General features: G+C 34.7%; 1 protein-coding gene across 2 annotated transcripts; it reads right to left on the reverse strand.

Moving 5' to 3' along the window:
* Positions 1–9,001: 9,001 nt before the first annotated feature.
* Positions 9,002–12,046, reverse strand: LOC113298011 (NAC domain-containing protein 71-like). 2 transcript variants are annotated; one of them, XR_003333956.1, is made up of 4 exons: positions 11,424–12,046; positions 10,423–10,737; positions 9,426–9,802; positions 9,033–9,294 (listed from the first exon to the last, which is right to left on the reverse strand). XR_003333956.1 is itself a non-coding variant. In XM_026546650.1 (3 exons), the coding sequence occupies exons 1-3, from the start codon at positions 11,934–11,936 to the stop codon at positions 9,650–9,652; spliced, it is 981 nt and encodes a 326-aa protein (XP_026402435.1). In that variant the 5' UTR covers positions 11,937–12,046; the 3' UTR covers positions 9,002–9,649. The 2 variants fall into 2 exon arrangements, 1 of the variants encoding a protein (XP_026402435.1); XM_026546650.1 differs by having other exon boundaries at positions 9,002–9,802.
* Between the last annotated feature and the right edge of the window lie 804 nt (positions 12,047–12,850).

The raw sequence follows: 12,850 nt of genomic DNA on the forward strand, positions 1-12,850 counted from the left end.
ACGCAGCTCCAATACATATATTGTCTGTCGTTGCGCCTTGGTGCCGAGATATTCTCAATTTTTCTACGGAATGTCAATTGATACTTCATGGAGACTTGATGAAGTTACGACATCAAAAACAAAAACTTAAGGTGAGACTTATAATTGGATATGATATGTGTTAGCAATTCTTGTTATTTATTGTACTTTCCTTGTAACAACTATGGTAACTATTTTCTAAGATATGTGTTGGCAACGGAAAACTTAAGATCTTCACCTAATTATAACATGTTAACTATTTGTTATAATGGAATGTATTGCCTTGTTAAATTTTTGCATTTGGTTTGCATTTGCAGGGTGAAGGTTTAGGATCTTTGTCGGACTGATGACCTTGCAAGTACTTTTTTGAACTGATGAGCCTACATTGTGTGTGTGATTACTCCCCATGTGGATGATGCTCATATCTACAGGCCGACTTCATAGTTCAAGTATGTGAGTGATGATGTCGAATAGTATTCTCATAGGAATCTTAATCTTCATAATCTTTTTGGAGCGTGTTCATGAAACTTAACTTTTGGTAACAAACATCTATATCACTACCATTTTTTGAATGTGTGTGTGTTTAACACTGGCAGGTTAACTTGAATGAATGTAAATGTGTTCCACTGGCAGGTTAATGTGAATGTGAAATACTTTTGGAAATTCGGTTTCAGCTCTAATTTTTTTCTCAAAACAGTTTTATGCACAACTTCTAACAAAATTTATAGTTACACGTCCATCTACTGAAAACAGAAGTTGTTACTCCAAATGTTACAACCATTAAGGACGTTGTATTAGAGATTATGTCTACGTTAGACAAAGGTTGTGAAAGAAAGTATAACAATATAAATAACAGTTGTATAAGATTCTTCAACCACTCTAACAAGTGTAGTAATAGTACTATTCACAACTATTAGGGAAGTTGTGCTATAGAATTTTATGACACAAATTGAAGGTTGTGAAATCAAGTCTTACAATATAAATAAGAATTGTGTTAGGCTTTCAAAAAAAAAAATCGAAAGAGAATCACAAATGAAGCAAAAGGTAGTCCAAACTTGAATCACAACTACGTTTACGACTTTTAGCTGATAGTCGTAGTAAATCGCGGACCTTCTACACACACTAACCCCTTCCACAACCCATAGAAAAGAGTAGTTGTAGGTCTAATACAACCTTTGTCAGGAGTCGTCAATGTATATTTTTCCCTTAGTGGGTATAAAGAAAGGGATAATATTAGTACCCTAATTACTAATCATTTTAGCTCCATTGCTTGTTCTAGTAATCCTGTTTTGCCTGATAATGATTTTGAAGTTATTCCTACTGTCATTACTGATGATCATAATGTTAATTTGATTGTTGTTCCTTCTGCTGATAAAATTGCTAGTGTTGTTAAATCTATGCCAGCTTGGAGCTCATCAGGTCATGATGGTTTCCAAGCTGGATTTTACCAATCTCAATGGGCTATTGTGGGTAAGGATGTGGTTGATGTAGTCCAACAATTTTTTTATCTCTGGTTACTTACCTAAAGAACTGAACAAGACTTATATAAGTCTCATTCCCAAGGTGAAAGATCCAAAGAAACCATCTGAATTTAGACCAATAGGTCTTTGAAATGTCTCTTATAAGATTGTTTCTAAAATCCTAGCTAATAGGATCGAACCTTTTTTGAAGAAACTAATTTCTCCTTATCAAGCTGCTTTTGTGCCATGGAGAGCTATTCATGATAATATTATCATTGCACATAAGATCATTCATACTATGAAACAAAAAGAAGGTATTGGAGGTACTGTGGCTTTAAAGTTAGACCTTTCTAAAGCCTTTGATAAATTAGAATGGCCTTTTCTCATTAAAATCCTATCTCAGTTTGGTTTTAGTATGGAATTTTGTAATTTAATTCAGCAATGCATCTCCATAACAAGCATAAGTGTTTTGTTAAATGGTTCCCCTTGTCAAGAATATATACCCTCAAGAGGAAGACAAAGATATCTAATATCTCCTTATCTTTTTATCATTGCAATGGAATTTCTCTATAGAAAATTAAGTCTTGTTGAGACTAACAGATAAATTGCAGGTATCAAGGTATCTAGAAGAGCTCCTTCTAGAAAGGAAGCAAAGTAGTACATCCAATGCTACAGGTAATCAATTTCTTGAAGAAGATGCTATAATTTCCAATATTTTTCACACCTTCTAATTTTCAATCTACTAGCAACTCAATATTAGTAAACATAAATGGTGGAAGATTTAATGCTCTTAGTCAAATTGAACAAAAAGAAGATGATGTTATAAGTGTTGATGAGGAAATCTTGGCAGAAATGGAACCTCAAAAACAGATTCAAAGTACTGATGTCACTGAAATGGACAGTGTAGTTAAATTTGTTGATGCAGGTTCAGGCAAAGCATCTAAAAAAGACAATAATCAAACTCAGAGTATGGAAGTTGGAAAAGATGATCAGACAGTTATAATTGAAGTGCCAAAATTACTCAAGATAGCTGAAGAAAATAATTTGCAAAATAGTACTGTCAAATTTGTGAATGGTTCTAATGGAAAAGTCACAAATGAAGTAGTACAAGTTACATCTTGGGCAAAGGTGGTTGAAAAAGAAATGGTAACTTCAACTTCTTCCTCAATTAGTCCAACAGATAATACAAATGGTGTTAAATAGGTTCCATTCAACAACAAGTATAACTTTAGAAAGAATCAGGATAAAAGGGGTACCAAAAACCCCTCATCTAAACAATGAAGATTGCATATTGGAATATCAGAGGCCTTAGAATAAAAAGGGTTCAAGACAAATTATGGTCTCTGGTAAATCAATTTAGCCCTTCTTTGGTATGGATAGCAGAACCAAAAATTTATTGTAGAACTTCATTTTGCAATAAGTTAAATCTCCCAGGGATGCAGAGAATGATTATTCTTAACTCCACTTCAGAGAATAAAGGCAATATATGGCTTTTTTGGAATAAAAAAATAACTCAACCTACAGTGATATCAATGTCAAGTCAAATGGTTACTATAAGTGTAGGAGATGTACTTGCTTATGGAGTTCATGCTCATGTGAAGATAATTCAAAGAAGATTTCTTTGGTCAGAGATGGAGATGATAAATAATCTTAATAGGCCTTGGATTATTTTAGGTGATTTTAATGCTATATTATCTCCAGATGAAAAAGTTGGTGGAAGGTCTCCTAATAGAACTTAAATGTTGGAATTCAGTGAGTGTTTAAATAAATGTGAACTACTTCAAGCTCCAAAAACAGGAATGCAGTATTCTTGGTCTAATTGTCAACAAGGGAAGAAAAGAATATTATGTACATTAGACAGAGTAGTGTTTAATCAAAAATGGTTGCAGAGATATGAAGATTGAGGGTATAAAGTAGGGCTAAGAATTGTCTCAGATCATTCTCCTTTGTTGGGAGGTTGTGCCAATATTCCAAAGCCAAAAAATGTGCCCAGGAAATTTCAGAAGATGTGGATTAGTCATCTTGAATTTCTATTTGTGGTTAAAGAAAGTTGGTTCACTGATATAGCTGGTGATCCTGCCTTCACCTTTATGCAGAAATTGAAAGAGTTAAAAAGAAATCTAAATGACTGGAATTGGAGTATTTGGAAATGTACAAGTCAAACTTAAAGAAGCTGAAGTAAAAGTCATGGAAGCTATGCAAGTTTCAGATAATGATCCATTTGATTCTGCTGCATTGGATGTTTAGTTAAGGCACAAAATGAGCATGCAAGTAGGGAAGTGCAACTTAATACACTAATGAGACAGATGTCAAGAGTTAAGTGGATAAAAGAAGGAGCAGCCAATACAAGTTTTTTTCATACTAATTTGAAAATAAGGTCTTAAAGTAATTTAATCAGTGAATTGGAAGATACTGAAGGCAATGTAATTTCAGATCAATCACAAATTGCTGATGCATTAGTACATCATTTTCAAAAAAAGTTTGAAAAGCAGAGTGTCAATATTAAAGAAGAGTTATTAGAAGTAGTTCCTCAGTTGGTTAATGAAGAAGATCAAAAAAGTTTGGATGCCATTCCTAGTGCAGAGGAAATAAAAGCAATAATATTTGGCATGGATCCTGAAAGTTCTCCAGAACCAGATGGTTTCTCTGAAATTTTTACAGGAGTTGCTGGGAAATAATACAAAAAGACTTGGTGGATGCAATTCAATTCTGCTGGAGGGGGAAATTCATTCCTAAAGGTATGAATTCTAGTTTCTTAGTGTTGTTACCTAAAACACAAGGAGCAAGAACTGCAAATCAATTTAGGCCTATAGGATTGAGTAATGTAGTATTTAAAATCTTTACTAAGATTATTACTACAAGGATGAGTAGTCTTATGGTGAAGTTAATATCTCCACAACAGTCAGCCTATATAAAAGGAATAAGCATACAAGAACAAGTATTACTTGCATCTGAACTGGTGAATGAAATGAAGGTAAAAAGAAGATGAGGAAATGTAGGTCTCAAATTGAATATTTCTGAAGCATATGATTCTGTCAGCTGGGAATTTCTTATGAAAGTATTAAAGAAATATGGCTTTTCTTCTTCCTGGTGTGATTGGTTGATGACTTTATTTCAATCAGCAAGAATATCAGTCATGGTGAATGGTGGTCCATGTGGATTTTTTTTCAGTGGGGAGGGGATTGAGGCAGGGAGATCCATTATCTCCAATATTATTTGTGTTGATGAAAGATGTGTTAAGCAGAAAAATATTACAATTAGTTGCCAATGGCAAAATTCTTCCTATGGTGGTCAAAAATGGTATACATCCTACTCATCTGTTTTTTTGCAGATGATGTGTTCATTTTTTGTAATGGATCAAAAAGAAGCTTAAAGAATTTATTATCTTTTTTGGATGAGTATCAACTCAGTTCAGGACAAGTAATCAACAAAAACAAAAGTAAGTGCTTTGTGGATGGTGTTACAGCTACAAGGAAACAACAGATAAGTGAAGTGGTTAATATGGAGTTATCACATTTTCCAGAAAAATATTTGGGTGTCATCCTAGCTCCAAGAAGAGTTACTTCAGAAATGGTGTGGCCTATGGTGGAACAACTTCAAAGCAAATTAGCTGCTTGGTAAGGTAAACTACTTTCATTCCAGACAGAGTAATTCTAGTCAAATCAGTCTTGTGTAGCATTCCAATATATGCAATGGTTGTCTACAAATGACCATCTTCTGTTATCAAGACTTGTGAAAAGATCATTAGAAATTTTCTATGGTCTGGTGATGGAGAAAAAAAAAAGTTTAAAATAATGTCATGGAAGAGAGTGTGTACTCCATACAAGGAGGGTGGTCTTGGGATTAAAAGGCTTGAGGTGATAAATAAAGTGTTGCTCATGAATATGTTGTGGAAAATTATTAATTCACAGGAAGAATGGGCTTTTTTATTATCTTCCAAGTTTAAAGATAAACAAGGACAGTGGATCACCACATGGAAACAATCATCTATATGGAAGGGTTTGAAATGGGCATGGAATTACTTAAAAGAAGATATAAGGTGGAGTATAGGAGATGGAACCAAAATATCAGTTTGGTTTGATACTTGGATTGGAGAATCACCTCTAGTAGACCAAATTGGTTTCTCTGAATTTGTTCAAAAAAATATTGGTATGAAAGTTGCAAACTTGATGAATGGCAATTCTTGGTGCATACCTACTGAACTGCAACCATTCATATCCAATGCATGCTTACCTGACATTAATGGTGGTAAAGATAAGCTAATATGGACTGGACACAAAAGTGGAAATTTTGTAACTTCAGCTGCGGTTGAGAGGGTAAGGGAAAAAGAGCCAAATCTTGCATGGCCAACTTACATTTGGAAACTATTTCTGCACCCAAGTATTGCTAGCAACATTTGGAAGCTTCAGCAGGGAGTATATATGGATGATGAGGAAATGAGAAAGATAGGCTATGATATAGTTTCTAGATGCTGCATTTGTCAAGAAGAACAGGATAACATGAATCATACATTATGGAAATGCAGATTCTGTTTGGAAATATAGTCTTGGATGGGATCAATTTTTGGATTCAAAAATCCAAACTCTTTTGAAGACATTTGTGTAGCTGACAAGAATAAAAGTCCCATCATAAAAGAAATATGGATGACAGCTGCCTGTGCAACCGTGAGAGAACTGTGGTTTCAAAAAAATCAACAATTATTTGAAGAAGTGAAGCCTCCTAGTAATAGTTTTAAATGCAGAATATATAAAATAGTACAGGAAGGAATCCACAGAATGAAAGGAAATAAATGGAGTCAAGACTATGATTCTCAAGTATTAACTTTCTTCAAAATTGGTGACAGAAACATAAAGTTTAACTGCATCAAAGAGTCCTTCTGGTTTTCTCCTGCAGATGGTTTTTCTTTATTTTGTTGTGCTGGAATATCATTTGGAGATCCAGGGAATGCAGGTATTGGAGTTATTGCTAAGAACTGCAACAGTTAGGTAATTGGCACTCTTACAGGTGGAATTGGTGTTGCTCTATCTTCCATTGCAGGAGAATATGCTGTGATTTGTGCACTTGAATGGGCCGCTTACCTAGAATGCACCAAGATAATCATTCAGTCAGACTCACTCACTGCCATTGAATGTTTTAAAAGCAGTGAAATGCCTTGGTACATTAAAGCAAGATGGCTAAAAGTAAGTAAGAAGTTTGATGAAGTTAAATTCATTTAGTGCTTAAAGGAGATAAAATTCACAGCAAATACATTGGCAAAAGGGGGAGCAAATTTGTATGCAGGAGAAAGGATCATTCACATGGGAAGACCTCCATTTCTAAAGAGAATTGAACTGCCAGGAGTAACTTATTTTAGCTTATGCTAATCTAAAAGTCTAGCTTTTCTTATAGTTTTACATTTTATCTTTGTCTGAGTTAGTCCTTTTAGTCTTGTAATAACTTGGTCAGTCTCTTTAGTCATTTTAAACTTTTGTTTTGGTTTTTGCCATTCTATTAATAAAAATGTGTGATTCAGCAAAAAAAAAAAAAAAAAGAGCTCCTTCTGTTTCACATCTTTTATTTGCAGATGACATTCACATTTTTGCAAAAGCTGATATGAAGAACATTACCGGTATCCTAAACATTCTGAATGATTTTGGCAAACTCTCTGATCATACTCTCAACTTTGGTAAATCCTGTGTTTATTTTAGTAGCAACTTAAATCTTGTTGATTGTGAAGACTTGGCAAAAGAGCTTAACATGAATATTGTTGGTGACTCAGAAACATATCTAGGTGCCCCTCTTCTGTTAGGTCATTCTAAAGTTAGATCTTTTGAACCTCTAGCCCAATTATTTGAGGCTAGACTAAACAACTGGTTTGGTGTTACTTTGAACCAAGCTGGTAGAACTATATTGATTAAGTCTAATCTGAATTCCCTTCCAACATACCAGATGGGTTGTTTTAAGATTCCTAGTACTATTATAGATAAACTTGACACTTCACAAAGAAATTTATGGTGGGGTCATAAAGCAAATAAGGGCATTAAATTTGTAGGTTGAACTAATCTTCAAAAGCCAAAGGAATTAGGAGGCTTAGCCTTTAGAAATATGGAAATTTTTAATAAAGCTCTTATAAGCAAAATTGCCTGGAAAATTTGCTCTAACTCTAATGATTTATATGTCCAGATTTTAGAAGTCAAGTATTTTAAGACTACTAATCATCTTCATTTGGAGAAACTTAATGACAAAAGTTCTTGGGTCTGGAAAGGTACATATAGGCAGATACAGACCATTAATGAGAATACTTTTTGGTCTGTTAGATGTGGTACCAAAATCAGGATTTGGCTTGATAAATGGGTAGTGGGTCTAGATCATCTCCCTGAACCTATGCCTAACTCAAATAGTGCTTCTGATCTTGTATATGTTCATGAGTTGTTTTTGCCGGGAACTAGATCGTGGAATGTGCAACTAGTTTATGCTACTTTTGAGAGGAACTCTGCAGATAAAATTGTCTCTATGCAAATTCATGATAGGAAAGGTGTTTTTACTGTCAAAAGTGCTTATAAAGTACTTAACAATTATGTTACTGTTTCCTCAGGTACTCAGCAGGTAGGCAGTAATATTTCGAAAGCTCTGTGGGAACGTAAACTTCCTCATAAAGTTAAACTTTTTGTGTGGAAATGTCTTTAACTTTTTGTGTGGAAATGTCTTAAGGACATAGTTCCTACTAGGGATAAACTTGCTACGTACAAACAGGGCATTGAAGTGCATTGTAGTGTTTATGATGCTACTTTTGAAACTGCTGAGCATATATTTCTAGATTGCCCCTATGCTAGGTCTATTTGTCTTGGAGTAAATGTGAATGTTAGCAATATTAAGAGTTTGCATGGATTCTTAGTTGGTTTACTCCAAATGTTTCTAATTCTACAACTCATTCCGTTGATAATGTGCATTTCATGTATTTACTTATGATCACTATCTGGTCCATACGTAAAGATAGATGCACAGTTATGATTCAAAGGAAAAAGCCAAACATGAATTTCATTATGTCTTTACTTGATAGTTGCAGGAACAATGTTTCTGTTGTATCTAACAGTGCTACTAGTTTACAGGAGCAGCCTCAAAACTGGGATCCCCCTGTTGGAGATTACATCAAAATTACCATGGATGCTTCTTTTCTCAAGGAGAATATTACATGAGGCGTATGACTAATAGCTCGAAATTTTGCAGGTCAATGCTATGGAGCTAAAAGGAAATTGTTCAATGGAGGAATGATCAAGGACCAAGAAGTTAAGCCTGTAATGCCTTGCAATGCATGAAGCTGAGAAGTGGGCAATATCAAAAAACTTTTCAAAAGTTATTTTCAAGCAAGACAGTGAAGTTTTAGTTAAGTCAATAATGGAGGAAGCTTCCTATGTTCACTGGTTAAGTCTTAGACATTAAGTTTTCATTTCAAAGCCAAGATTATTTTGTCTGCAAATCAATACTAAGAATGGAGTGGCAGAATTGGTGGCTAAGAAGTGCAGAAGTTCTGGTACTTTTAAATATTGGATAATTTCCCTCTTTTTTTTTTTTGAAGCATGATAATTTCCCTCCTGATATTGAATCCTGGATACAGGGGGATATTACAAGATGTAATTTGTCTATTTAACTTAATAAATCAACTTTTTGCATCAAAAAAAATAAAATAAAACTGCCCCCGCCATACAGAAAGTGGCCAGGTTTCAACCGAAGTCAGAAGTGGTGATGTAAGGCAAATAGGTATTGCCTTTTAATCGTGTATTTCTCTGGCAAATCAGTAGTTTGAATCTCCTAGCGTCCCCGAATGCAGCAATGTGCCCTGTTACATTGCACAGAGACAGATCGATACAAAGCTTGAAAACGCCAGCATAGTAATAATGTACAGAGATATTCTTCAATACCCACAGAAAATCACATTGGGATATGACTTGATATCAGGTAATGAATTACCTTTCTATGTGCACAGAATCTGCCAAGACCCCATTGTACACTGCAAAATTGGAAGTAAAGTCTTCCTACTCCTTATTATCATTCTGAGTTTTATTCTCGCATCCCTTTGATGCTCTTTCCCTTTTTTAATCCCACACTAAGACAGAGGTCATAAGCAATAATTTAGTCAAATTATCAAACGAAGGATTTCCATGTATCTCTTCATAAAGAGTTCTCAGCCGCCTTTAACCTGAAGCATCAACATCCTCAAGGGGGGACAACAAATCATCCAATTCTAAGAAATCACCCTCGAAAATTGTTGGATCTGTACAAAACTTGTCCACCATAGCATCATAGGAGATGATGCCACCACCAATAATCCCATCCGACAATTTCACCTGCATATCATTCATTACATAATAAGATACTCAAACAATAGATTAACCAAAATGACACAGCATAGATCTTAGTATCAAAAATGAGAAGCTCCAGACACAAGAAAGCTGCCAAATCTTCAACATTACTTGAACATGATGTCACTAGATGCCTAAAAAATGCACGAGATAGATCTACAAGACTACAAGTGACTATGAAGACAAACCCTTTTTCCTAAAATGTACTTAAGATGTCACTCGATGCCTAAATATACAAGATAGATCTACAAGACTACAAGTGACTATGAAGACAAACCTACCCCTTCTTCCAAAAACAGAAGACCATTATATCGTTTAAAGTTTAGGCCCCAACCATGAGAAGCACAATCCCACAACTGAATCAAAACCCTTTAACTGTATCTTGCTTCCTAACTAAGAGCCTATTACGGAATTTACACAAATATAGGAAAGTACCATTTAAAGAACTACAACCACGATTGTGAGAATAAACATTCAAACTCATATAGTAAATAACAGTCCTTTAGGAGGAAGTACGAAATTTATTAACAATGTTGTTTGAAACTAGTGAGGATCATAAAATGTTGAATGTACTGTAGGAAACAGAAAAATGTAATAGATCTTACTAGGTTGTTCGCCCGAGGAGTACCCACTGGTGACCCAGATCCGCCATCTGAAACTTGCTGGGAACTAATCACATCATTCAGCTCACGAGTCAATTTTGATGGACACGTCTCAATTTCATCTTTGGGAACAAATCTGTCCTCATGCGCAACAACCTTTCCACTGGCAGATAATACCGGTATATCAAGCTTTTTAGAAGGAGCATCAGTAAGAATGTTGTGCGTTGTAGCAATGTTGTCACCATAAGGGCGAGGGACATGTTCAACTCTGTTTTTCCTTGCAGATTTCAGAAACACTCGACACAGAACAAAAGCATCCTGTCCATAATGAACAACTCAAGATCAAATGACAAGAGATGCAATATGTTATTACCCTCTCCTGCATGTATTATCTAGAAAACAATGGCAGGGTTGGTAAAAGCAAAGATCCCGGGTTCAGTACTGCATTAACATACGTTGATTATTATTTATTTTTTTGTGTACCTAATACTTACACTCTGCAACAGACATACACATGTACTGAAAACTAATCACTTTGGTTCTCATTTTTATGACATGAAAATAAATAGAATCGAATACGCTACAGAGTAACAACGCGCATATGGCCCTTTCAGCAACTCACATGCTTAGATCGGATTCAGCAGCTCATATACTGCATTCTACTTTCATAACATGCTGAGTTTGACCATGGTTAAACTAATTACCAAAATTTCTAAAATTTTTGATCTACTAAAACAGCTAAACATAGCATGGCCGCTTAAACTATTTTTACAAACTGAAAATAGAGCTTTAGACGTTTGAAATACTCTCAATTTACATAAACTGTTTCCAAGTTCACCATTAACTATACCTAACTATGCAACATAGCTTAAAAGTGATAAACAAGACCAGCATTGCAACAGAATCAACTTATATATAAAACAGACAATCCATAACACAAAACTCCATTTAGGGTTAAATAAATCAACAGTAAAAATAACAAAAATTAGGGTTTTGACTCATACCTGTCGATTATCAATTAGGGCATACTCAATCATAACCCAATTCGTCTTAACGGAAGAACGAGAAGAACGATTTCTCCTATAAAACACAAAACTCCATTTAGTTCCTAAAATAATCTCTCCACCAACACTCATAACATTCGTTCTTGCACCTTTACACTTCCAAAACCCACCTTTACCTTTCCGCTTCTCCAAATCTTCAATACCCATTCTCATAGTATAACAGTAAGAATGTTTCTTAGTTCCGCCATGACCATAAGAAAAAGAAGAAATCTCGGATAAATCACAAGGATCAAACTTATAAAAATCAATTTCTTGAATAAAATCAATGCCAAAAATGGGGTTCTGCAGGCCAGAAGTAGAAGGGATTAATGATAAATTAGGGTTTTGATTGTTGTTTTTATTGTATAGATAGAATGATAAGAGCTGATGTTCAGTTGGATAAAATCTAATACCAGGTGGAAGTAGTGGTGAAATAGAGGATTCGTGATTATTAGGGTTTTTCTGATCCCCCATGAATATTCGTAATCGATGAAGAAGAACGCATTAGAAAAAGTTTGGGGATTTTATTGTGTGTGTTTTTTCTCTTTTATTTCTCTCTTTCTCTCTCTCTCTATAGACTTCGGTAAGTCTTACGCGGCAGAACGAGAATGGTAGCGTCACAAAGAAGCTTTCTTGGATGAATGGGGCGGGTGATGTGTTTCTGGGTTTATGGAGGGACTTTAACGTAATTTCAAAAAAGAGTACCTTATGTGTCATTCTTTTTCGCGAAACCTCCCAGCATAAAATATTTTTTTTTTCTTTTTTGGTTCGATCAACAAATTTTGATTTATTCTTGTCAAAATCATGATTGCACGATCACTTACAAAAATAACAAAAACATCAAAATATAAGAAAAAATCAAAATACAAGATAATCAAAATCCTAATACAAATAAAAATATCAATTACAAGTAAATCGCGAAGAGAAAGAACCGTAAACTGCAATGATATCCAATTTCTGTATATAGGGAAGAATAATAATATTTTAATCTGATTTTTATCTTCTTGAATAAGAAATGCTCCTACAAGAAAGGAATAATTTGCCCATAATTTTGTAAATCTGAACGTACCTGGATGCCCTAAATCTCTTCGATTGAATATGGGGATTCAAGAGATATTGTGTTGAAACATCGATGTTTTTGAATCGAGAATAGCAAGTCACGAACCAGCGATCAAGGTTAGAATAAATCGTCCTCAAAGCGAAGAAAAAATCGCCCTAAATGGCGAAGAAAATTCGCTCCAAACAGCGAAGAAATATGTCGAAAGACATAAAAAAAACCAATATAAAAAGAACGCGAAATTGGGGGATAAAAAAACTAATTGGGGGATATTGATTACTTCCCCCAACCCATTGTGTGTGCTAAGGGGTGATTTTTGGGTATGAAAATA

Source organism: Papaver somniferum, chromosome 1 (genome assembly GCF_003573695.1).
Source record: "Papaver somniferum cultivar HN1 chromosome 1, ASM357369v1, whole genome shotgun sequence".
NCBI classification, from domain to species: domain Eukaryota; kingdom Viridiplantae; phylum Streptophyta; class Magnoliopsida; order Ranunculales; family Papaveraceae; genus Papaver; species Papaver somniferum.

Excerpts from the sequence above, each read along its gene's own strand:
- LOC113298011 (XM_026546650.1), bottom strand. The coding sequence starts at position 11,936 with ATGGGGGATCAGAAAAACCCTAATAATCACGAATCCTCTATTTCACCA. Across the intron at positions 10,738-11,423 it reads CCCTAATTGATAATCGACAG|GATGCTTTTGTTCTGTGTCG; the intron begins GTATGAGTCAAA and ends CATTATGGACAG. Across the intron at positions 9,803-10,422 it reads CTCCTCGGGCGAACAACCTA|GTGAAATTGTCGGATGGGAT; the intron begins GTAAGATCTATT and ends AATGATATGCAG.